Genomic DNA, 27,507 nt, shown 5'->3' on the forward strand with positions numbered 1-27,507 from the left:
GACAATGACTCCAAGAACACTTCCAAAGTTGTGGCAAAATGGCTTAAGGACAACAAAGTCAAGGTATTGGAGTGGCCATCACAAAGCCCTGACCTCAAACCTATAGAAAATTTGTGGGCAGAACTGAAAAAGCGTGTTCGAGCAAGGAGGCCTACAAACCTGACTCAGATACACCAGCTCTGTCAGGAGGAATGGGCCAAAATTCACCCAACTTATTGTGGGAAGCTTGTGGAAGGCTACCCGAAACGTTTGACCCAAGTTAAACAATTTAAAGGCAATGCTACCAAATACTAATTTAGTGTATGTAAACTTCATAATAATAATAATAATAATAATATGCCATTTAGCAGACGCTTTTATCCAAAGCGACTTACAGTCATGCGTGCATACATTTTTGTGTATGGGTGATCCCGGGGATCGAACCCACTACCTTGGCGTTACAAGCGCCGTGCTCTACCAGCTGAGCTACAGAGGACCACAACTTCTGACCCACTGGGAATGTGATGAAAGAAATAAAAGGTGAAATAAATCACTCTCTCTACTATTATTCTGACATTTCACATTCTTAAAATAAAGTGGTGATCCTAACTGACCTAAGACGGAATTTTTACTAGGATGAAATGTCAGGAATTGTGAAAAACTGAGTTTAAATGTATTTGGCTAAGGTGTATGTAAACTTCCGAAATTCAACTGTATGCATTGAGGTTGTCTGATGCTTTAAGCTCACTGTTTGATGAAATAAGAGAAATTACTCAAGATGGAGCCAGAGATCAAGATAACCACATGAAAAAAAAACTTAACCTGGCACCGACCATCCTCTTCCCGCTCCTACTGGCTTTCGCAGATTCTGCCGTTACTCTCCTGAAGTTGCTGGTAATAAGCTACATGAGGAGTTGGCAAACTTTCTCATGTGGAATGCCAATTTATCTTACCATTTCAACCGATCTGTGTGCCAGTTTCATTTAATTTATAATAACATCTTCGTATCTCAAAATCATTGTCATGTGGTTAATCAAAATTCTATCCAAATCTAAATGAAAATGATAAACCTAAAAAGTAACTTCTACTGCCATTGCCAACTACAGTATGTAAAAATAGCCTATAAAGCCCACAAATAAAACCATTACAGCCTGCAGGTAGAAAATATCCTGATAAAAATAAATATCCTATAAATTACATTACCTGTCTGCAACGAACTTGAAACATTGTATCAACTAATAACTTGGGTCCGGCCTGAAGCTCCTTGCAACATTGCATAAAATATTCTGGGCCCTCAGAGTTTCCCGCGCCAGTGAGCTCGGGACAGATACAGCTGTAGGCTATTTGCACAAGGGATAAGAAGTAATCTGGTACGCCTATTTTATGACGTTTCCACTGGATCAGAGCATGGCATTTTTCCCTTTCATGCCGAGTGGTTATCGAAAGGGAGAGAGCTGGAAAGATTTTTCAAATACATTGAGGAATGATTGTCATTCTCAATGGATGTAAAAACAGACTTAGTTTGCTTGCTGTTTGACGTAAAGAAAATCAGATCTCCAAATGGGCACATTTATGTGCCTACATTTGTGTACAGGCTAGGTAGCCTGTAGGCCTACTTCTATGCGTAATCAGGTGCGCGTCCTTACTCAACATTGTCAGGAGCGCTCCAAACAAAAGACAATTACTAAATTGACAAAACTCGTAAATGGAATGAAATAAACCAAAACTTGTTTCTCACAAGTGTAGCATAGGTTGTGCGCTCTGCAAACAACATGTCCACTCAGACAATGAGAACGGTAAAATACTGGAATAATAATATATTGAATGCATTAACAGACATTGCCTTTAACCAAACAAACATTGTAGATTAGAATTTATAGGAATTCAAGGTAAATGTACTACTGGTGATATACAGTGCATTGGGAAAGTATTCAGACCCCTTCCTCCACATTTTGGTTACGTTACAGCCTTATTCTAAAATTGATAAAATTATTTTTTTTAACTCAATCTACTACACAATACCCCATAATGACAAAGCAAAAACTGTTTTTTAGAAATGTTTGCTAATTTATTAAAAATAAAAATATAACATTTACATAAGTATTCAGACCCTTTGCTCAGTACGTTGTTGAAGCACCTTTGGCAGCGATTACAGCTTTGAGTCTTCTTGGGTATGATGCAAATGTATAAAATAAATGTTATATATATATATATATATATATATATATATGAGGGAAAAAAGTATTTGATCCCCTGCTGATTTTGTACGTTTGCCCACTGACAAAGACATGATCAGTCTATAATTTTAATGGTAGGTTTATTTGAACAGTGAGAGACAGAATGACAACAAAAAAATCCAGAAAAACGCATGTCAAAAATGTTATAAATTGATTTGCATTTTAATGAGGGAAATAAGTATTTGACCCCTCTGAAAAACATGATTTAGTACTTGGTGGCAAAACCCTTGTTGGCAATCACAGAGGCAACTCGAACCTTCAGCTCCCTCCACAGATTTTGGCTAGGCCACTCCAGGACCTTAATGTGTTTCTTCTTGAGCCACTCCTTTGTTGCCTTGGCCGTGTGTTTTGGGTCATTGTCATGCTGGAATACCCATCCACGAACCATTTTCAATGCCCTGGCTGAGGGAAGAAGGTTCTCACCCAAGATTTGACGGTACATGGCCCCGTCCATCATCCCTTTGATGCAGTGAAGTTGTCCTGTCCCCTTAGCAGAAAAACACCCCCAAAGCATAATGCTTCCACCTCCATGTTTGACGGTGGGGATGGTGTTCTTGGGGTCATAGGCAGCATTCCTCCTCCTCCAAACACGGCGAGTTGAGTTGATGCCAAAGAGCTCGATTTTGGTCTCATCTGACCACAACACTTTCACCCAGTTCTCCTCTGAATCATTCAGATGTTCATTGGCAAACTTCAGACAGGCCTGTATACAGTGGGGAAAATAAGTATTTAGTCAGCCAACAATTGTGCAAGTTCTCCCACTTAAAAAGATGAGAGAGGCCTGTAATTTTCATCATAGGTACACATCAACTATGACAGACAAATTGAGAAGAAAAAAATCCAGAAAATCACATTGTAGGATTTTTTATGAATTTATTTGCAAATTATGGTGGAAAATAAGTATTTGGTCACCTACAAACAAGCAAGATTTCTGGCTCTCACAGACCTGTAACTTCTTCTTTAAGAGGCTCCTCTGTCCTCCACTCGTTACCTGTATTAATGGCCCCTGTTTGAACTTGTTATCAGTATAAAAGACACCTGTCCACAACCTCAAACAGTCACACTCCAAACTCCACTATGGCCAAGACCAAAGAGCTGTCAAAGGACACCAGAAACAAAATTGTAGACCTGTACCAGGCTGGGAAGACTGAATCTGCAATAGGTAAGCAGCTTGGTTTGAAGAAATCAACTGTGGGAGCAATTATTAGGAAATGGAAGACATACAAGACCACTGATAATCTCCCTCGATCTGGAGCTCCACGCAAGATCTCACCCCGTGGGGTCAAAATGATCACAAGAACGGTGAGCAAAAATCCCAGAACCACACAGGGGGACCTAGTGAATGACCTGCAGAGAGCTGGGACCAAAGTAACAAAGCCTACCATCAGTAACACACTACGCCGCCAGGGACTCAAATCCTGCAGTGCCAGACGTATCCCCCTGCTTAAGCCAGTACATGTCCAGGCCCGTCTGAAGTTTGCTAGAGTGCATTTGGATGATCCAGAAGAGGATTGGGAGAATGTCATATGGTCAGATGAAACCAAAATATAACTTTTTGGTAAAAACTCAACTCGTCGTGTTTGGAGGACAAAGAATGCTGAGTTGCATCCAAAGAACACCATACCTACTGTGAAGCATGGGGGTGGAAACATCATGCTTTGGGGCTGTTTTTCTGCAAAGGGACCAGGACGACTGATCCGTGTAAAGGAAAGAATGAATGGGGCCATGTATCGTGAGATTTTGAGTGAAAACCTCCTTCCATCAGCAAGGGCATTGAAGATGAAACGTGGCTGGGTCTTTCAGCATGACAATGATCCCAAACACACCGCCCGGGCAACGAAGGACTGGCTTCGTAAGAATAATTTCAAGGTCCTGGAGTGGCCTAGCCAGTCTCCAGATCTCAACCCCATAGAAAATCTTTGGAGGGAGTTGAAAGTCCGTGTTGCCCAGCGACAGCCCCAAAACATCACTGCTCTAGAGGAGATCTGCATGGAGGAATGGGCCAAAATACCAGCAACAGTGTGTGAAAACCTTGTGAAGACTTACAGAAAACGTTTGACCTGTGTCATTGCCAACAAAGGGTATATAACAAAGTATTGAGAAACTTTTGTTATTGACCAAATACTTATTTTCCACCATAATTTGCAAATCAATTCATTAAAAATCCAACAAAGTGATTTTCTGGATTTTTTTTCTCTCATTTTGTCTGTCATAGTTGATGTGTACCTATGATGAAAATTACAGGCCTCTCTCATCTTTTTAAGTGGGAGAACTTGCACAATTGGTGGCTGACTAAATACTTTTTTTCCCCACTGTATGTGCTTTCTTGAGCAGGGGGACCTTGCGGGCGCTGCAGGATTTCAGTCCTTCACGGCGTAGTGTGTTACCAATTGTTTTCTTGGTGACTATGGTCCCAGCTGCCTTGAGATCATTGACAAGATCCTCCCGTGTAGTTCTGGGCTGATTCCTCACCGTTCTCATGATCATTGCAACTCCACGAGGTGAGATCTTTTATGGAGCCCCAGGCCGAGGGAGATTGACAGTTCTTTTGTGTTTCTTCCATTTGCGAATAATCACACCAACTGTTGTCACCTTCTCACCAAGCTGCTTGGCGATGGTCTTGTAGCCCATTCCAGCCTTGTGTAGGTCTGCAATCTTGTCCCTGACATCCTTGGAGAGCTCTTTGGTCTTGGCCATGGTGGAGAGTTTGGAATCTGATTGATTGATTGCTTCTGTGGACAGGTGTCTTTTATACAGGTAACAAGCTGAGATTAGGAGCACTCCCTTTAAGAGTGTGCTCCTAATCTCAGCTTGTTACCTGTATAAAAGACACCTGGGAGCCAGAAATCTTTCTGATTGAGAGGGGGTCAAATACTTATTTCCCTCATTAAAATGCAAATAAATTTATAACATTTTTGACATGCGTTTTTCTGGAATTTTTTGTTGTTATTCTGTCTCTCACTGTTCAAATAAACCTACCATTAAAATTATAGACTGATAATTTCTTTGTCAGTGGGCAAACGTACAAAATCAGCAGGGGATCAAATACTTCCTCATGATCATTGATGCCCCACGAGGGGAGATCTTGCATGGAGCCCCAGACCGAGGGTGATTGACCGTCATCTTGAACTTCTTCCATTTTCTAATAATTGCGCCAACAGTTGTTGCCTTCTCACCAAGCTGCTTGCCTATTGTCCTGTAGCCCATCCCAGCCTTGTGCAGGTCTACAATTTTATCCCTGGTGTCCTTACACAGCTCTCTGGTCTTGGCTTTTGTGGAGAGGTTGGAGTCTGTTTGATTGAGTGTGTGGCAGGTAACGAGTTCAAACAGGTGCAGTTAATACATGTAATGAGTGGAGAACAGGAGGGCTTCTTAAAGAAAAACTAACAGGTCTGTGAGAGCTGGAATTCTTACTGGTTGGTAGGTGATCAAATACTTATGTCATGCAACAATAAAATGCAAATTAATTACTTAAAAAATCATACAATGTGATTTTCTGGATTTTTGATCACAGTTGAAGTGTACCTATGATACAAATTACAGACCTCTACATGCTTTGTAAGTAGGAAAACCTGCAAAATCGGCAGTGTATCAAATACTTGTTCTCCCCACTGTGTGTGTGTGTGTGTGTATATATATATATATATACACACTTATTTACATAAGTATTCAGACCCTTTGCTATGAGACTCGAAATTGAGCTCAGGTGCATCTTGTTTCCATTGATCATCCTCAATATGTTTCTACAACTTGGAGTCCATTGTGGTAGATTAAATTGATTGGAGATGATTTGGAAAAGCACACACCTGTCTGTCTATATAAGGTACCAAGCCATGAGGTTGAAGGAATTGTCCGTAAAGCTCAGAGACAGGATTGTGTCGAGGCACAGATCTGGAGAAGGGTACCAAAAATGTGCACCTGTGTAAATTTGCACCATCATTCTTAAATGGAAGAAGTTTGGAACCACCAAGACTCTTCCTAGAGCTGGCCGCCCAGCCAAACTGAGCAATCGGGGCAGAAGGGCCTTGGTCAAGGAGGTGACAAAGAACCTGAGCTCCAGAGTTCCTCTGTGGAGATGGGAGAACCTTCCAGATGGACAACCATCTCTGCAGCACTCCACCAATCAGGCCTTTATGGTAGAATGGCCAGACGGAATCCACTCCTCAGTAGAAGGCACATGACAGTCTGCTTGGAGTTTGCCAAAAGGCACCTAAAAGGACTCTCAGCCCATGAGAAACAAGATTCTCTGGTCTGATGAAACCAAGATTGAACTCTTTGGCCTGAATACCTAGCATCACGTCTGGAGGAAACCAGGCACCGCTCATCACCTGGTCAATACCATCCCTACGGTGAAGCATGGTGGTGGCAGCATCATGCTGTGGGGATGTTTTTCAGCGGCAGGGAGTGGGAGACCAGTTAGGATCAAGGGAAAGATGAACGGAGCAAAGTGCAGAGAGATCCTTGATGAAAACCTGCTCCAGAGTGCTCAGGACCTCACACTGGGGTGAAGGTTCACCTTCCAACAGGACAACGACCCTAAGCACACAGCCAAGACAATGCAGGGGCAGTGAAGTCTTCAGTGGCCCAGCCAGAGCCTGGACTTGAACCCGATCTAACAACTCTGGAGAGACCTGAAAATAGCTGTGCAGCGACACTCCCCATCCAACCTGACAGAGCTTGAGAGGATCTGCAGAGAAGAATGGGAGAAACTCCCCAAATACAGGTGTGCCAAGCTTGTAGCGTCATACCCAAGAAGACTCGAAGCTGTAATCGCTGCCAAAGGTGCTTCAACAACGTACTGAGCAAAGGGTCTGAATACTTATGTAAATGTTATATTTCTGTTTTTATTTTTTATAAATTAGCAAACATTTCTAAAAACCAGTTTTTGCTTTGTCATTATGGGGTATTGTGTGTAGATTGATGAGGAAACATGTTTATTTAATCAATTTGAGAATAAGGCTGTAATGTAACAAAATGTGGAAAAAGTCAAGGGGTCTGAATACTTTCCGAATGCACTGTATCTGGCCTCCATTGGTTTAGTCACCCTAATTCTGGCCATCCTATAAGGGTAAAAAAAAATAAACTCCAATAACTTTTGAAAGGATTATGATAGAGACATGAGATTTGGACCATTGGTTTTCTTATAGGAGTATTTACACAATTAACCTTATTTTACCCATTTGCCAAAATATGAGTTTTTGATTGGACACCCTAGAATGAAATGGAATAGAATGTCAAAAATGTTTACAAACGGACATTTGTCTTCTCCCAATCTCAATTTGTCTTCTGCCTATCTAGGTAAGACAGAATGCGTGGTAGAACCTCTGAACACTTAAAACCACTGGAGGGAGACAGACACCAAGCCCTCAACTCTTCAGTGACCAGCTACAGTAGACCTGGCCAGGTTATGTTCTCTATGGAAACATGCTGTAAGGGAGAACATATTTCAAAACAGACAGTCTTCACACTGCAGCACTTGGCTTTGACACCTCTAGGGTAACATAAAACAAATTGTAACTTAGAGTAAGTAGTCTAAGTTAAACAATTACTGTAAGTACTGTATTACTTACAGTTGAAGTCGGAAGTTTACATACACCTTAGCCAAATACATTTAAACTCAGTTTTTCACAATTCCTGACATTTAATCCTAGTAAAAATTCCCTGTTTTAGGTCAGTTAGGATCACCACTTTATTTTAAGAATGTGAAATGTCAGAGTAATAGTAGAGAGAGTGATTTATTTCACCTTTTATTTCTTTCATCACATTCCCAGTGGGTCAGAAGTTTACATACACTCAATTAGTATTTGGTAGCATTGCCTTTAAATTGTTTAACTTGGGTCAAATGTTTCGGGTAGCCTTCCACAAGCTTCCCACAATAAGTTGGGTGAATTGTGGCCCATTCCTCCTGACAGAGCTGGTGTAACTGAGTCAGGTTTGTAGGCCTCCTTGCTCGCACACGCTTTTTCAGTTCTGCCCACACATTTTCTATAGGATTGAGGTCAAGGCTTTGTGATGGCCACTCCAATACCTTGACTTTGTTGTCCTTAAGCCATTTTGCCACAACTTTGGAAGTATGCTTGGGGTCATTGTCCATTTGGAAGACCCATTGCGACCAAGCTTTAACTTCCTGACTGCTGTCTTGAGATGATGCTTCAATATATCCACATAATTTTCCTTCCTCATGATGCCATCTATTTTGTGAAGTGCACCAGTCCCTTCTGCAGCAAAGCACCCCCACAGCATGATGCTGCCACCACCATGCTTCACGGTTGGGATGGTGTTCTTCGGCTTGCAAGCGTCCCCCTTTTTCCTCCAAACAGTACTATTATTTGTACAGATGAACATGGTACCTTCAGGCGTTTGGAAATTGCTCCCAAGGATGAACCAGACTTGCGGAGGTCTACAATTATTTTTCGGAGGTCTTGGCTGATTTCTTTTGATTTTCCCATGACGTCAAGCAAAGAGGCACTGAGTTTGAAGGTAGGCCTTGAAATACATCCACAGGTACACCTCCAATTGACCCAAATGATGTCAATTAGCCTATCAGAAGCTTCTAAAGCCATGACATAATTTTCTGGAATTTTCCAAGCTGTTTAAAGGCACAGTCAACTTAGTGCATGTAAACTTCTGACCCACTGGAATTGTGAAACAGTGAATTATGAGTGAAATAATCTGTCTGTAAACAATTGTTGGAAAAATTACTTGCGTCATGCACAAAGTAGATGTCCTAACCGACTTGCCAAAACTATAGTGTGTTAAAAATAAATTTGTGGACTGGTTGAAAAACGAGTTTTAATAACTCCAACCTAACTGTATGTAAACTTCCAACTTCAACTATAAGTGGTTCACCACACTGTTTGGCCCGAACAAGCTGTCCTCTAAGTCAGTCCCAAACTCTGTCCTGTGGCCCCCCATGGGTGCACATTTTGGTTTCTGCCCTAGCACTACACAGCTAATTCAAATAATCAAAGCTTGATGATGAGTTGGTTATTTGAATCAGCTGTGGTGCTAGGGCAAAAACCAAAACATGCACCCAGGTGGGGCCCCAGGACAGAGTTTGGGAAACCCTGCTCTAGGTCAGTGGTTCTCAAACTTTTTCACTGGGGCCCCCCTTCTATCATTGGGGAACACCCAAAACACAATGTTATTGGGCAAGAGTGAGGCAGCCCATGCCATTGGTCACCCATCCTATTGTGTTGAGCAACAAACCAGCAAGTGTCAATAACCATTGACACAACTCAACTTTATCACCCGTGACTGACAGAACAGAGGGTGAGAAACTGCATCAGTCCAGAGGTGTGGGAATGCCCTGTGGCCATTCATCACAATATGTGACGTTTCCCAGGGACAGAGAGGGAGGATGTGTGTGTGTGAGAGAGCGAGAGTTGGTAAATCTGTGTGTATTGGTGACATCTAGGTGAGTTGGGGCGTAGTAATCTATCATCCTGACACATTCCAGGTATTCACTTTTTACTTCCTCTGACCGCAGGAGACAGGCTACTGAGCGTCACTGAGTGTTTTAGTGTCCTGCAAACCTGTTTCTCCCCAGGTATTGTTCTCAGTGGCAAACAGGTGACAAGGTCATTCGCTCGCGGCGGGGGTACAGCCAGAGTGTGTGTTTGTACTGTATGTGTTTTTGATCACCAGTTCCAGACGAGCAGAGAATCGATACGTAGACGGTTTTGAGCAAACACAACTCCGACGTCACAACTCTGAGAACAATGGCCTTGAGAGATAAAACAACCATACTAGATAAAACGATCAAAGTCCCCTTCTTATGAAGCCCTATGAAACCATTGTGACAGGTTATAATCAGTACATATCCTGTTCATAACCTCTGGAGAGGGTGACCACACCACACAGAGGCTGCCTACTCTCATCCTGCGTCCCAAACAGTCCTCATCTCCTCAAAGGTTTCAGCTGAAACTGATTTCCAGCTCTAATCCAACTGACAGGTCATTAGACTGGAGGAAAAGGCTCGACTTTCACCTGGTATTCAAAAGCCAGAGGACAGACACAGTAGAGGATGCAGAGGACAAACCAGAGATGTGATCATAAACTGAGTGTACAAAACATTAAGAACACCTGCTCTTTCCATTTATAGCCTGACCAGGTGAAACCTATGATCCCTTATAAATGTCAGTCACACACACACAGATGAAGGGGAGGAGACAGGTTAAAGAAGGATTTTTAAGCCTTGAAACAATTGAGACATGGATTGTGTATGTGTGCCATTCAGTCTTGTGTCAAGACTGTAACGCTGCTGGGTTTTTAACGTTCAACAGTTTCCTGTGTGTATCAAGAATGGTCCACCACCCAAAGGGCATCCAGCCAACTTCACACAACAGTTGGAAGCATTGGAGTCAACATGGGCCAGCACCTTGTAGAGTCCATGCCCTGACGAATTGAGGCTGTTCTGAGGGCAAAAGAGGGGGTGTTCCTAATGTTTGGTATACTCAGTGTATAGCCTGTTGTCTATGCAAAAGGACCGCACTTTGCTGCACCATCCAATGGTCCAGGTTATTGTAGGCCATGGTTTCCAAACTGATTTTATATGGCCCCCCAAGTTTTCTGAGCATATACATATATTTAAATAATATATAAAAATACAAAAACTTCAGCTCCAAATTATTTTAATTTTGGACATCTGTTCCAAATTATTGCCAGGCATAATATAGAAATGTAAGCAAGGTTTGAAAAGGTTATGTTTTAGTCAAATAATATATCTGTTCGGGCTTCTTGCGGTCCATTTGCATTCTACAAATTATGTTCCTGCCCCCTGACCATCTGCTCAAGAAAAGAAACAAAATCTAGTTGATGATCCCTGCCGTAGGCTGAGAGAGTGGACAAAACACATCTTGCTCCTGAACAAAACACACCATCTTTAAAAGGTTCATTTGTTTATAAGGCTGAGGGAAAGAAATGCATCTGGTGTGAATTGCTGGTCAAATACTCAGACGTTAAGGCCAAGGGGGGGCATGTTTCCCACAAGCACCCCTGGTCCCCTTTCTTTTCCCCCTGTTGCTGTAACTCCGTTGTTCCCCCCTTTCCTCTCGACCGCATCCCTTCTGTCTCTCGTTACCGTTCTTCAAATATTTTGTCTGGAGAGGAAACAATCAATTTCCACCGCCTGCTCTCACTCTCTTTCTGGACGGTGTGTGTGTGTGTTGAAGTGCTTGGGGCGGTGTGTGGCACGGGTGGCGGGCATGAGACAAGGGTAGCGGAGAGTTTGTGAGGGGTGGGCGAAGGGCAACGGAGGTGGAGGGGAGAAGGCTAAGTTCGGGGCTTTATCCTTGGCTTGCCATGAGAAATGTCCAGAGATAATGACAACGGGTAAGTGGTTCCAGAATCCTCCCTCCTCTCTCCCTCCCTCCCTCCCTGCTTCTCTCCATACCTCCCTCACTCTGTGCCTGGGTAGCATCAGGCAGTACAGTGAGTTTAGGTGGTGTGGAGGAGGGCTTCTCTTACTCTTGTTTAGTCCCCCCCCTCTATAAGTGTTTATTGTCTGTCTGAAGGGAATCTGGGTATGTGTGCATGCAGATGCCATAACAGGGCATTCCACACAAAAGATAAATGCAGACCAACACACTGTACCGAGACACACACAAACACTGTACTCCATGTGGTGTAGTGGTGAAAAGGGACACTGGACAGCACAGGAGGAAGTCACAAGGTGGTCAAAGCCAGGGTCAAGACATGGTTGCCAGGCAACGGGAAACACTGCTTCAGTCCTGGTACTTTCCATCAAAGTACATAATGTCTAAAGTAATAAAAAGTTCACATTAAAAAATCGAATCAAGAATAACAGAATTAGCATGACCCATTACACAATTTATATCAGCATCACCAAAACGGTGGATAAATGCGAACTCCAACCCTTAATGAATGTAATAACATGTTGCTGTTCACGTCTATTATGCGATGCCAACATAGTAGTGTTTCACAAGCTTGGCCATCAGAGGCTATATCATACCAGTCCCTGTGCTGCAGATTATAAAATGTACCATGTCTTATGATGAAATGACATGAAATTCACATCATGACACAGACAAAGACATGCACACAAACAGAGTCTCTCACCTGTTGAATGTGTTGGGGTCAGCGTTTCTGGACAAGAGCAGCTCCACACACTGGACGATCTTGTCCTCGCTGGCAGAAGCTGTGCATGCAGCCATTAGTACCGTGTACTGGTCTATGTGACGCACACAAAGAGCATTAGTACTGGGACAGAATATTCAGTCCATGCATAATCTTATGACTATCATTTAACTAGACACAATTCAATGACAAACAAAACCAATGACCATGTCAATGGATAATTCACATTACACATTCAATCAAGAGTCACAAGAGTTACAGTTGTGGCTGCTTCGCGTGATTTATTGTTGTCTCTACCTTCTTCTTGCCCTTTGTGCTGTTGTCTGTGCCCAATAATGTTTGTTCCATGTTTTGTGCTGCTACCATGTTGTGCTGCTGCCATGTTGTGTTGCTGCCATGTTGTTGTCATGTTGTGTTGCTACCATGCTGTGTTGTCATGTGTTGCTGCCATGCTATGTGGTTGTCTTAGGTCTCTCTTTATGTAGTGTTGTCTCTCTTGTCGTGATGTGTGTTTTGTCCTATATATTTTTTGTATTATTTGTTTTTAATCACAGCCCCCGTTCCCGCAGGAGGCCTTTTGCCTTTTTGTAGGCCGTCATTGTAAATAAGAATTTGTTCTTAACTGACTTGCCTATTTAAATAAAGGTTAAATAAATAAATAAAATAAAAACACCAAACAGCGCAGGATGAGACAGCATAATAATTACAATTTCGAAATTGGCCCTGTGAATGTTGATTTGATCGATATCCTTTTATCTTAACCCGGGAACTGTGGTGTTCTTTATGGGGTTGACTTCAGTGGCCTTGTCTTACATCTCAGACTCGGAACACGATAAGGACTCAGGAGTGATGGCAATCTGATTAATTCCTGTTTCGGCATGCACTGACTGGGTGCGTGTGTGGAGTGTGTGTGTCTGTGAGTATGTTTTAGGGGGGAGAAACCATTGAGGGCAGTTGCAACCAGACTGACCGTTTGTGTCTGCGGTGGTCCGGGGAAAAATACAAGTCTGGGCTTGGCCCAGTGCTATGACGACAGCGCCACGCTCTGTGTACCAGCTTTATCAATCACTCCTGCATTCCTCCCCCTCTCTTTCTCTCTCTTGGCGGAACACAAATTAGGTAATGACCGCTGCTCTCCTGTTTAATTGTTTCCTTTCAAAGCCTCTGGCAACAGTCGCCGCCACGGTGTGTACACACACACACAGACAAACACACACACACACACGTATTGTACACAACCATCCCTCCCATATGTACTGACTGGAATAACATACACACAGACCTTGACACCCGTAGCACACAACCGTGGTAGCACTGTCCTCAGTCTATCCATGATTTAAACTCGTCTCCCTTTCCAAGATCACCGATACGACGACAGATGCATTCAATTTCTCCACGAGAGAGAGAGGACAGGAATATGAGAGTCGGAGCTGTAAACTGAAAACACACCGGTGGATTAGCGGCATGTTTTTCGACGGTTCCTCTTTAACGTCATAGATATTAAGTAATGGCAGATGAAGCTATGTGGGGAGGGCTTCTAATTGGCTCTCCAGTCTTTGGCCGGGGCACGTGTGGAAATAGAAAGAAGATGCGGGGGGGGTCACTGTGTATCACCGTGTGTGCGTTGGTGTGCATGTGTGTGCTTCAAGTGCAGTGTGTGTGTGCTTCATGGAAAGCAGAAGTGGCCCGTCGGAGGACGGGAGGATTAAGTCTGACCACGGAAGGCTTGTGTCGTTCGATATCACAGAATTCCTTCCTTTCCTTGTCCATTGTGGCTGTTCTGTTTCAGTAACCCGCCATCTGTCCTAGTTCTGACGGGCTGATGTAGTCAGCGGCAGTGTTCTCTCTATCTCTCTTAGTTTTCGGTCTCTACAGTGCTGGGTAGGGAAGATGGTCTCTCTTCTACAAGCAGAGACTTGCATAAACTGGAAGATGTGAAAGTGTCTAGCAGCAATCAGTCAAATTCTATATCACACACACCTGTCTGTGAAACCCTGAAAAACCACAACGTTCCAAAAATATCACCCTGGCGGAATGATTCAACGTTTAGGCCTATTAACTTGCACTGTACTTTTGTTAAACTCCAATGCAACATAATTTCACACCTGTAGTGCACCGGGACATAGTCAACATCCGAGTGCTGGTGAGGGCATGGTATGTAGCTTACATAATATGACACGTCTGTCTTACCTCTGCTGAAGTTAGCGCTGGCCCCCAGCAGCAGCTTGGCGATGTCATAGTGAGCCACGTGCACAGCACACATCAGTGGTGTCCACTCAAACCCCAGCCTTGTCTCCACGTCCAGGCCTAACACGGCATGGATTAGAAAGGTTAAACCAGTCCTTACAGAGTTACAGCACTTAGTTATTTGACTGGGCACAAAGACCCCAGATCAGTAAAATCCATATACTATCTATAAGCTGGAAGTAGAAGCCTGTTGTTGCCCATTAGTTTACTCCAATTAGGGGAGGGGTGGTAGGGTTAGGTGAAAATAATAAAGGAACATATATTTTATATATATATTGGGGATTGGAAATGATGCAGACAATTACATTGATGGAAGCAACAATCTATCTGCAATATTAAAGCTGATCTACCCCCTAAAGAGAATCACACAGTACCAGCCAAAGGTTTGGACACACCTACTCATTCCAGGGTTTTTCTTTCTTTTAACTATTTCCTACATTGTAGAATAATAGTGAAGACATCAAAACTATGAAATAACACATATGGAATCATGTAGTAGCCACCCTTTGCCTTGATGACAGCTTTGCACACTCTTGGCATTCTCTCAACCAGCTTCATGAGGAATTATTTTCCAACAGTCTTGAAGGAGTTCCCACATATGCTGAGCACTTGTTGGCTGCTTTTCCTTCACTCTGCGGTCCAACTCATCCCAAACCATCTCAATTGGGTTGAGGTCGGGTGATTGTGGAGGCCAGGTCATCTGATGCAGCACTACATCACTCTCCTTCTTGGTCAAATAGCCCTTACACAGCCTGGAGGTGTGTTTTGGGTCATTGTCCTGTTGAAAAACAAATGATAGTCCCACTAAGTGACCTGGACGTGGAGACAAGGCTGGGGTTTGAGTGGACACCACTGATGTGTGCTGTGCACGTGGCTCACTATGACATCGCCAAGCTGCTGCTGGACAGAGGGGCCAGCGCTAACTTCAGCAGAGGTGACTCTGGGTCTTCATTTCTCTGGCGGTCCTCATGAGAGCCAGTTTCATCATAGCGCTTGATGGTTTTTGCAACTGCACTTGAAGAAACTTTCAAAGTTCTTGATATTTTCCAGATTGACAGACCTTCATGTCTTAAAGTAATGATGGACTGTCGTTTTTCTTTGCTTATTTGAGCTGTTCTTGCCATAATATGGACTTGGTCTTTTACCAAATAGGGCTATCTTCTGTATACCACTGCTACCTTGTCGCAACACAACTGACTGGCTCAAACGCATTAAGGAAATAAATTCCACAAATTAACTATTTAACAAGGCACACCTGTTAATTGAAATGCATTCCAGGTGACTACCTCATGAAGCTGGTTGAGAGAATGCCAAGAGTGTGCAAAGCTGTCATCAAGGCAAAGGGTGGCTACTCTGAAGAATCTCAAATATAAAATATATGTTAATTTGTTTAACACTTTTTTGGTTACTATATGATTCCATATGTGTTATTTCATAGTTTTGATGTCTTCACTATTATTCTACAATGTAGAAAATAGTAAAAATAAAGAAAACCCCTGGAATGAGTAGGTGTGTCCAAACTTTTGACTGGTACTGTATATATTAAAAAAATAACCCAGATCAGTACCCAAGGTTGCAAACACTCATTTACAGAACATTGCCTGAACAAGTGGGCTAAAACAAAACATTACAATATTCAGTAAAGGCAGACTCTGTATAACTGGTGCTTCAATTTCAAAATTGCAACAGATCTTACAAAGTCATAATGGCAATTTCCTAATGTAGAATGTACTGTTCATTACTAAAACCTGCCATTGTCCAACAGCTGCTGAACCAACTGGACATCTTTGGTGTTGATGGCTCTTTTCAAGGTAGAGACCTTGTCCTCTGCTTCTGGGACCACTGCAGCTGTGCTCTGAAAATACAATTCTGGTCTGTTAGTTTCAAGTTTTAATGTCACATGCACAAGTACAGTGAAATGCCTTTCTGTAAGAAATGAATGACACAATGCTGGTACATTAAATTATGAGTACTTCACTGTGTGTTGTATTTAAAAAGTGATTGTTGTCTGGTCGGTAGCTAGGTCATGAAGCTAGCCTGGCCATAAACTACTAGACAAGACACATCGTCTGGGACAGTTGTCGCCACCTGCTGGATGGGATTTACCATCTTCCTCTCGCACTGGTACGTGCACGCACTAGCTAGCTAGATAAAAAATGTATCGTAACTAAACAACAAAAATACTCAAGATAAATGGTTGTCTTAGCTCATATTCAAACGAGATAATCTGCCAAGTTATTATGCATTCAACAGAGCTGGCAAATACCAAACTAATTCATCTTAAACATTTAGCTAGCTAGCTGGCGTTAGCATTTTAGCTGGCTCGAGCGCAAGATGTCAGATATGCAATTCACAAATAGAAAATATGTGTCACCTCAATGAAGGGGTACTTTTTCGACTTTGTAAATCCAATGTCCCACTCGTCGTTGCTCCCATCGCTTTCGTCTCCTGCAGGGAAGGCATATTCCACCTTGTCGGACATGATGGCTCGAGTATGGATGTTCTGTAAACAGGGAAACACTATTTTCACGGCACTTTGATACCTAAGTTACGTTTTCATAGCAGGTTAGGAGACTGAGGTTAAGGTTAGGAAAAGAGTTAGGGTTAGCGAAAATGGTCTGCTAACCTGCTACGAAAATCACTTTGTATCGAAGTGGCGTGAAGAGTGTGTTCTGTAAAAAGACGCACGTGACCACGGGAGGGCGCTCCATGAGGTCACTCGGATGACAATGTCCGATTCAGGTAAAGTTTGCGCATCCTGGTCTAGACCGTTAATATACAGTATACATCAGTGTTCTAGACCAGAATCCACATGTATTTTAAGAACAGGAATTGGGCGTGTTGTAAAAACGTTTCAGCGTTCTACCCAGTGGAAAACTGACGGACCAAAGGGGCAACCTATTTGCCTTTGAAGTTTCCAGTCCAGTTTTAGTTGTAAGAATGAGCATGTTCTGTTGTTTGTTGCAGCCATGCCAGCCTGCATGATTGTCAAACCAATCACTTCTAAAAGTAGGATACCTGCCTAGTTCGAGAAATAAGAGAGGAAGCTATATACAAGGTCAGTGCCAGTACTATATTTTCAATGAAGTCCCCTGTAGCTCAGTTGGTAGAGCATGGCGCTTGCAACGCCAAGGTTGTGGGTTCGTTTCCCATGGGGGCCCAGTATGAAAATGTATGCACTAACTCACTAACTGTAAGTCGCTCTGGATAAGAGCGTCTGCTAAATGACTAAAATGTAAACGTAAAATGTACTGTAGCCTCGTATGAACCATGCTGATCTCGCAAGCTTACATTGTCGCCAGCTTACGTTCTGTTTCGAAAAGCTATCTATTCTCTGGTGCAACTGGGGATACTTCAGGCTGAGGAGTACATCCACACGTGCTACATAGGCAGGGATTAGGAGAAAGTGACTGGTAGCAGGATAATTTTAGTTAACAATATTGCAGCAGCATAAGTGGTGGGTGGATGTATGTAAACGGTCGCTTAGAGCCCCAGTAGATATTTTTTATTTTTAGGAACTCAGTCGGGGTCTCAACTTACTTGTTATGTCAGTCACTCAATTAGCCATGTCAGCCAAACATTTTTTAGTTTGATAAATTAGTCTAGCCAGATATCTAAACTTGTAGTAATAATGGCCAAATACCGACCGGGCACGCAGGGCACATGCCCAGGTCAGGGGCCCCCCATTGATTTAGATAGTCACTCTCACTCAGATATCATTAACATGTCATAAGTCATGGCAAAATGTGTAGAATTTCAGGAAATTAGCTGTAAAGCTGCAAAATGTTATCATCAAATCAAATTTTATTTGTCACATACACGTGTTTAGCAGATGTTATTGCGGGTGTAGCGAAATGCTTGTGCTTCTAGCTCCGACAGTGCAGTAATATCTAACAAGTAATATCTAACAATTTCACAACAAATATACCTAATACACGCAAATCTAAGTAAGGAATGGAATTTAAGAATATATACATATATGGACAAGCAATGACAGAGCAGCATGGACTAAGATACAGTAGAATATTATAGAATAGAATACAGTATACATATGAGATGAGTAGTGCAAGATATGTAAACATGATTAAAGTGACTAGTGTTCCATTTCTTAAAGTGGCCAGTGATTTCAACAGGCAGCAGCAGACTAATGTGCTAGTGATGGCTATTTAACAGTCTGATGGCCTTGAGATAGAAGCTGTTTTTCATTCTCTCGGTTCCAGCTTTGATGCACCTGTACTGACCACGCCTTCTGGATGATAGCGGGGTGAACAGGCAGTGGCTCGGGTGGTTGATGTCCTTGATGATCTTTTTGGCCTTCCTGTGACATCGGGTGCTGTAGGTGCCCCCGGTAATGCGTTCGGCAGACCGCACCACCCTCTGGAGAGCCCTGCGGTTGCGGGCAGTGCAGTTGTCGTACCAGGCGGGGATACAGCCCGACAGGATGCTCTCAATTGTGCATCTGTAAAAGTTTGTGAGGGTTTTAGGTGCCAAGCCAAATTTATTCCGCCTCCTGAGGTTGAAGAGGCTCTGTTGCGCCTTCTTCACTACACTTGCTGCTTGGGTGGACCATTTCAGTTTGTCAGTGATGTGTACGCCAAGGAACTTTACATTTTCCACCTTCTCCACTGCGGTCTCGTCGATGTGGATAGGGGGGTGCACCCTCTGCTGTTTCCTGGAGTCCACGATCATCTCCTTTGTTTTGTTGATGTTGAGTGAGAGGTTATTTTCCTGGCACCACACTCCTCCCTGTAGGCTGTCTCGTCATTGTTGGTAATCAAGCCTACTACTGTTGTGTCGTCTGCAAACTTGATGATTGAGTTGGAGGCGTGCTTGGCCACGCAGTCATGGGTGAACAGGGAGTACAGGAGGGGGCTGAGCACGTGCCCTTGTGGGGCCCCATGGCAAAATGTGTAGAATTGCACATTTTCTTACTTTAAAAAATGAATATTTTTTATCTCCACCATGAGGAGCGGGGCCACTAAAATGTTTTCTCCGCGAGGTGGGGGGCCCAACAAGTGTGTGTGTGTGTGCAAGAGTGTCTATAACTATAACCTTTTAACATTTGCATAAATTAACATGAGTTTGAATTACACTGAACAAAAATATAAACGCAACATGTAAAGTGTTGGTCCCATGTTTCATGAGCTGAAATAAAAGATCCCAGAAATGTTCCATTGCTAAAATTGTGTGCAATAAATAGTTAGTGAGCATTTCTCCTTTGCCAAGATAATCCCTCCTCCATCTGAAAAGTATGGCATATCAAAAAGCTGATTAAACAGCATGATCATTACACAGGTGCACCTTGTGTTTGGAACAATAAAAGGCCACTCTAAAATATGCAGTTTTGTCACACAACACAATGCCAAAGATGTCTGAAGTTTTGAGGGAGTGTGCAATTGGCACACTGACTGCAGGAATGTCCACCAGAGCTGTTGCCAGATAATTTAATGTTAAGTTCTCTACCATAAGCCGCCTCAACGTTATTTTAGAGAATTATGCAGTATGTCCAACCGGCCTCACAACCGCAGATCATGTGTACCCACGCCAGCCCAGGACCTCCACATCCGGCTTCTTCACCTGCGGGATCATCTGAGACCAGCCACCCGGACAGCTGATGAAACTGTGGGTTTGCACAACCGAATAATTTCTGCACAAGCTGTCTGAAACCGTCTCAGGGAAGCTCATCTGCGTGCTCGTCATCCTCACCAGGGTCTTGACCTGACTGCAGTTTGGCGTCATAACCGACTTCAGTGGGAAAATGCTCACCTTCGATGGCCACTGGCACGCTGGAGAAGTGTGCTCTTCACAGATGAATCCCGGTTTCAACTGTACCGGGCAGATGGCAGACATCATGTATGGCGTTGTGTGTGAGCGGTTTGCTGATATCAATGTTGTGAACAGAGTTCCCCATGGTGGTGGTGGGGTTATGGTATGGGAAGGCATAAGCTACGGACAACGAACATGATTGCATTTTATAGATGGCAATTTGAATGCACATAGATACCGTGACAAGACCCTGAGGCCCATTGTCGTGCCATTCATCCGCTGCCATCACCTCATGTTTCAGCATGATAATGCACTGCCCCATGTCGCAAGGATCTGTACACAATTCCTGGAAGCTGTAAATATCCTAGTTCTTCCATGGCCGGCATACTCACCAGACATGTCACCCATTGAGCATGTTTGGGATGTTCTGGATCGACGTGTACGACAGCTTGTTCCCGCCAATATCCAGCAACTTCACACAGCCATTGAAGAGGAGTGGGAAACATTCCACAGGCCACAATCAACTGCCTGATCAACTCTATGCGAAGGACATGTGTTGCGCTGCATGAGGCAAATGGTGGTCACACCAGATACTGACTGGTTTTCTGATCCATGCGCCTACCTTTTATTTTAAGGTATCTGTGACCAACAGATGCATATCTGTATTCCCAGTCATGTGAAATCCATAGATTAGGGCCTAATTTATTTATTTCAATTGACTGATTTCCTTATATAAGCTGTAACACAGTAAAATCTTTAAAATTGTTGCATGTTGCGTTTATATATCTGTTCAGTGTATATAGTATCAAAAATCTTTTGACAAGCAATCTAAGTAGGGTCAGTGTAAATTCTAGCTCAATTGGTAGAGCATGGCGCTTGCAACGCCAGGGTTGTGGGTTCGATTCCCACGGGGGGCCAGTATGAAAAATGTATGCGCTCACTAACTGTAAGTCGCTCTGGATAAGAGCGTCTGCTAAATGACTAAAATGTAAAAAATGTAAACATCTCAGCGTTGGTTTGGAGTTAATTGAGCCCCACAATGGATGCCCATAATACCCATAAAACCTAGTGGTCAAACACGGAAATGGTTCCAGTCGTTTTTCCACCATTCATTTTTCCTATAGGAGATTTTAGAAACACTTCAAATTAAGTATGTGTTTGGTGTAGGCTTACCTTGGCGTGACGTTTTGATAACCGGTAATTCTCTCTCAGACAAGGTGAGTTTGATCAATATATTGGCCTCAATTTACTCTAAAACATTTGAAGTGCTAATTAGCAACAGAGAAGACCTCATGCAAGACTACAAGTTCCTGCAGGAAGCTCCTGCACGTCAACTCTAGCCGACACTGTCAGCTACCTTCTGTGCCCAATCAATGAGGAATCCATGTGCTGTATTGAAATTAATTGAATTAAATGTGTTGAACTTCTTCCGTCCCCTTTCTGTCTGTCTTAGCTACCCACTGACTACACTTTAGCTAGCTAGTTAGCAGAGCAGTAGATACAAAAATAAAAAAACGTTTTTACTTAGCCTATATAAATTGTTTGTATGTTGGTCTCTATTTCAGACCTTATTGCATTTTTCAAGGATGACCATGAGCATTAAAAGGTGGGAAGACTATTATAAGTCTGGCCATGTGGGGAAGTGCAGCTATGACGAGGGGCAATTTACCGGTTTGGTCAGGGCCAGCATGAGGGATAAAGTTGATCCTGTGTCGGTGAGTGTAGATATTAAGTAAAGTTTGAGCATCTTAGCAATACAGTGTGTTCTATACAGCTGTCAACATTCTACAAGGAAAGAGCCCCATAATCAATGTTATATAATCATTAACCAGATTACCCTGGATGCCAGACTTAGATGAGTGATAACTCAGTTCTAGAATGTTGTCATTGATGAGAATGAATCAAAAATCTATTGACATATTTATTGTTTAGACATCCAGAGACAAATCTTCAAATTCACAGTATTTACTTTTTAGGAGTGGTCTGTCATACAGTGTATTCGGAAAGTATTCAGACCCCTTGACTTTTTCCACATTTTGTTACGTTGCAAATTTACAAAATAGAAAACCCGGAAATATCACATTTACATAAGTATTCAGACCCTTTACTCAGTACTTTGTTGAAGCACCTTTGGCAGCGATTACAGCCTCGAGTATTCTTGGGAATGACGCTACAATCTTGGCACACCTGTATTTGGGGAGTTTCTCCCATTCTCTGCAGATCCTCTCAAGCTCTGTCAGGTTGGATGGGGAGCGTTGCTAGACAGCTATTTTCATGTCTCTCCAGAGATGTTCGATCGGGTTCAAGTCCAGGTTCTGGCTGGGCGACTCAAGGACATTCAGAGAATCTTGTTTCTAATGGTCTAAGAATCTTTAGGTACCTTTTGGCAAACTCCAAGTGGGCTGTCATGTGCCTTTTACTGAGGAGTGGCTGCTGTCTGGTCACTCTATCATAAAGGCCTGATTGGTGGAGTGATGCAGAGATGGTTGTCCTTCTGGAAGGATCTCCCATCTCCACAGAGGAACTCTGGATCTCTGTCAGAGTGACCGTCAGGTTCTTGGTCACCTCCCTGACCAAGGCCCTTCTCCCCCGATTCCTCAGTTTGGCTGGGCGGACAGCTCTAGGTAGAGTTTTGGTGGTTCCAAACTTCTTCCATTTAAGAATGATGGAGGCCACTGTGTTCTTGGGGACCTTCAATGCTGCAGAAATGTGTTGGTACCCTTCCCCAGATATGTGCCTCGACACAATCCTGTCTCGGAGCTCTACAGACCATTCCTTTGACCTCATGGCTTGGTTCTTGCTCTGACATGCACTGTCAACTGTGGGACCTTATATAGACAGGTGTGTGCCTTTCCAAATCATGTCCAATCAATTGGATTTACTACAGGTGGACTCCAATCAAGTTGTAGAAACATCTCAAAGATGATCAATGGAAACAGGATGCACCTGAGCTCAATTTTGAGTCTCGTAGCAAAGGGTCTGAATACTTATGTAAATAAGGTCTTTCAGTTTTTTAAAACCTGTTTTCGCTTTGTCATTATGGGATATTGTGTGTAGATTGATGAGGGGAAAACATTATTTTGTCCATTTTAGAATAAGATTGTAACGTAACAAAATGTGGAAAAAGTCAAGGGGTCTCAATACTTTCCGAAGGCACTGTAGAGCAGTAGTTCCCAACCTTTTTCGGTTACTGTACCATCAACTGAATCTTGCTCAGCCCGGAGTACCCCTGAAGTACCCCCACATGTGCATTTTACCATTAGGCCTATGGTCTCATGAGTCTTCTCAAGTACCCCCTGTGGATAGGCCAAGAACCTTCAGGGGTCCTAGTACCTCAGGTTGGGAACCACTGTCATAAAGCTATATGTATTCACAGTATTAATTTGTATGATCCTTCCCATTGTATTTGATAAGTCAAGTGATAAAAAAGTATGTTATAACCGCATTAGTTGCAACTCCCAGGAGTAGCTTGAAGGAGTGCATCGAACGGTACACTGAGTAGGTTTGCTTCTGCAGATCCATCTGACTTGGAGTAGCAACTTCTACGTCAGTTCAGTCAATGACCATCCAGTTAACACATCAAACCTTAAAGTTGGACAGGAAAGCAATGTGATGTGCAGCAGAGACCCGGTAAGACCCTCCCTCCTCCTGGATATAAAAATCCTTCGACTTCACTGCCTCTTCAATGGTAAGGTCCTTTGCACCATACGGAACAGAGGGAGACCTAGAAACACATGGAGGAGAGATGTACAGGCAGAAATGACTGAGAATGGCCTCAACTGGCCTATGCTACTTATAGCAGGGTTTCCCAAACTCGGTCTTGGGGCCCCCCCTGGGTGCACTACACAGCCTGAAGAAACACCTGGTGGGAATAACAAGGACCTTCTAGTGGAAGTAAACCACAACTAGGCTAATAACTAAACACTATGTAGGCAAGCCTCACTCACTGGACAACGAGTTGACTCACTCCATTTTCATAGAACACGGAGAACACCATTTGTGGCAAATGTTTCCCTCAGAATGCTGAGCTGGAAAATCATATGAGTATCACTATGTGGATGGGTCATTACTGCAGGGATGGAGGATTTCTCTGGAATGCTCAACTAGATGATCAGGACAGTCTAGGGTACTATTTGCCGAAAGAGGTGATGTCTTGCGATGAGCTATACGACTACTTTTGATTCTAATTCTCAAGAGGAAAGTTAAAACCCTCTGAGCCGCAACATCACTAAGGAGGTCCAACAGTGGTTGACGGATTGTCTGAAAGGGACTGACGTCTAACTGACTTCACGGGTCATTTGATTAGTCATGTACAACAGATGCATTCGTGGAACAAAACAGTTTCTGTGGTTTGTATGGGAAAAACATTGAGCCCCCAAAATGCATCTCAGTGAGAAACATTCTGTAACTGTGCCATGGTGGAGGTGCCTGAAACTTCAATGTTTCCATTGGACTCCAAATAAGAAGTAAGTAGAGTTGGATAGGACACACCCTACGAAAATCATCTGGACTGCTTAACTAGAGAGAGAGCAATAGAGAGAGAGTACATCTTAAGGATGGGAGAGCCATTACTTCCGGCAGATCTCCTTGCAGAGGGTGACATTGAACATCATGCACTGCTTCTAATGGGGGGAGCCTGAAGATGTTCTGCATGTCATGCCTCATGGGGAGACAAAAGGGGAGACAAAAGTACATCTATAAATTCAATGTTTTACACAATATTGTATTACATTTGATGAATTACTGACCTGTCCGTCCACATGCTCGATCTGCTGTAGTCTCTACAACTGACTCTCGTGCTTGGATCACACTGGCACAGGATGTCCATGCACCGGTTGACCTGAGGGATGCACTCCTGTTGGACTGGAAAACAAAGTCATTTGGTCAGTGGGGGGTCTTTTTCAATGCTGTATCACCATCTTTATCTGGACAGAAAATCCATTGTTTATCAAAACACAAACACACCTTGGACAATGTGACAAGTGGTCCCTCAACACCCAATCCTAAATCATGAGAACCATACACAAACATACTGTGCAGATATATCGACAAATTCATTAATATTTATCAGCTAGCTAGTTAACGTTAGCTCACTGTTCGTGTCGTCAGACATTTCCACGTGGTGACATGTTAGTTAGCCCACCAGAGCTGGGATATTTAACGTTAGCTAGCTAGTTACGTAAGCTCATTGTTTGTGTAGTCAGACTTTTCTGCAGACCCCACACGTGGTGACATGCTAGCTAGTCCACCATGGCAGGGATATTTAACGTTAGCTAGCACTAATCGCTAACGTTAGGCACATTCGCTAGCATGTCACTGCATGTCAGGAAAGTCTGATTACACGACGGTGAGATACGGTGTAACGTTAGTTAGCTAATGTAACTAGCTAGCCAACCAAGGTGCCTAATTAGCCCACCAGGCGATATTTAGCTAGCTAGCTAGCTAACATTAGCTCACCGTTCGTGTAGTCAGACTTTACTAAATGGTGACATGCTAGTTAACTATCCTCGCCCTGGTACCATGCTAATGTTAGATGTTAAATGCTAATGTCACCACGTGGAAAAGTCTTGACTACACGAATGGCGAGTTAACGTTAACTAGCTAGCTAAATATCCCTGCCTTGGTGGGCTAACGTTAGCTAGCATGTCACCACGTTGAAAAGTATCACTACACGAACCGTGAGCTAAGGTTAACTAGCTGGCTTGGTACAATAGTCATTTTGCTAGCTTATGCTGGTTTTATTTTTACTTGTAAGGAAGGTAACATGTGTTATACACGTAACTACAGTTGGTGGTTATCTAGTTAATTTTCATAAGCACCTAGCTAACCACAGATCTTTGACTTATTACCCCAAATAGTATGCTAGCAGCTAGCAAACCGCTTACCTTATCACACGGCTCCAGCGACGCTTCTCGGTTACAGAGGTTGGAAAATTATAAAATGCACATGTGTGCTTATCGGAGTAGTGGTTACAATCTGGTACGTATCACAGAACCATCCTTGCTTCTATCAACAAAGATACCTAAGGTTAGCTAGCTAGCTATAAAGGCCAGGGTAATTTTAAAAAAATTATAGTAATAAAAAATGCTAAGGTAGGTAATTTGAAAATGCTAAACAACAACATCCACGATAAATACACAATATTAATTATGTAATCGAGAAACTACAAAAAGGCTATAATATCTACTAGTTATTCTATTTGGCTTTACTTACTAGGTTACTTGCTACTTGTCGATGCGAGTTTGCATGAAGAAATGTGGAGGTTTTTCCGACAAAGATTTAAAGTCGGGACTTTTGCTACGCAAGTCCCACCTAATAAGAAGAAGTATGACGAAGATCTAAAGTCTGGACTTTTGCTTCGCAAGTCCCACCTAATTACGGGTCAAAATATTGCTCCCAGTGTAAATCAAAGCTCAGAACGCATATATTCTTGATCAGTTCTATTAGCGCCTGCCTCTTTGTGAACGAGTGGAATCATGAACAGTGGCTTGTTCGTTATGTTCGCCTGCGTCCCCCGGATTTGGCTCACGGATTTGCCTTTTTAGCAGCACATTCACCACTCTCTCAAAAGTCTAACTCCACCTTCTCGCTGCACAGGCCGAGGGCCTGAGATGTGAAACGAAATACCCCAGCTCGGAGTCCGCTCAATTAGGCAACTAGAGACACTGCAGACAGTGTGTTTGCGAGATACCGGGGAAAAAAATATTTAAAAACTGTCCCGCCACTCTACAGACATACCCAAACAAACAAAAACCGACTCTCGGAGAATGAGTGCACAACTGGTAAATATTCGCTTATAGCTGCCACCAGAGACTTTAATTGCAGTAATGTTGAAGGGTTCTGGCAAGTATTACTTAGCCAGCTAGGATGAAGTAAGAAGCTAACGTTAAATGGAGAAAATAATATGCTACTAAGTTCTCATAGGTTACTGAGACAGACAGTGATGTGGCACTCAGCAGTGATCAGTGGTGTGGCTGAGGCAGGCTGCAAAGCAGAGGAAGCAAGCAGAGAGGTTAGTACAGTGGTTAACAAACTTGGGGTCGGGGCCCCTTGTGGGGTCCCCTAAGGAAATCTGTACTAATCATATATGATCATCTCCACATGGCCTATCTTCCTTATGCAATCAAAATGCAAACAATCCAGTAAAAAAAAAGTCATAGGCTTTCGTTTCGTCGCTGAT

The 27,507-nt window shown here is 43.0% G+C and overlaps 1 protein-coding gene and 1 long non-coding RNA gene across 2 annotated transcripts in view; both read right to left on the reverse strand.

Moving 5' to 3' along the window:
• Positions 1-17,043, reverse strand: part of LOC121531683 (ankyrin repeat, SAM and basic leucine zipper domain-containing protein 1-like) — a 36,330-nt gene extending 19,287 nt beyond the window's left edge. The window contains exons 1-4 of the mRNA XM_045205199.1: positions 16,936-17,043; positions 16,314-16,518; positions 14,505-14,621; positions 12,297-12,408 (exon numbers count right to left, since the gene is read on the reverse strand). Of these exons, the coding sequence (XP_045061134.1) occupies positions 12,297-12,408; positions 14,505-14,621; positions 16,314-16,518; positions 16,936-17,043 (542 nt within the window). The remainder of the gene's footprint in view (positions 1-12,296; positions 12,409-14,504; positions 14,622-16,313; positions 16,519-16,935) is intronic.
• A 6,422-nt stretch (positions 17,044-23,465) lies between these two features.
• On the reverse strand, positions 23,466-26,539 carry LOC121531296. The gene is made up of 3 exons (XR_005994114.2): positions 26,213-26,539; positions 25,076-25,190; positions 23,466-24,051 (listed from the first exon to the last, which is right to left on the reverse strand). It is a non-coding gene; the product is annotated as an uncharacterized LOC121531296 (long non-coding RNA).
• Between the last annotated feature and the right edge of the window lie 968 nt (positions 26,540-27,507).

Source organism: Coregonus clupeaformis, chromosome 19, assembly GCF_020615455.1.
Source record: "Coregonus clupeaformis isolate EN_2021a chromosome 19, ASM2061545v1, whole genome shotgun sequence".
Classification (NCBI taxonomy): domain Eukaryota; kingdom Metazoa; phylum Chordata; class Actinopteri; order Salmoniformes; family Salmonidae; genus Coregonus; species Coregonus clupeaformis.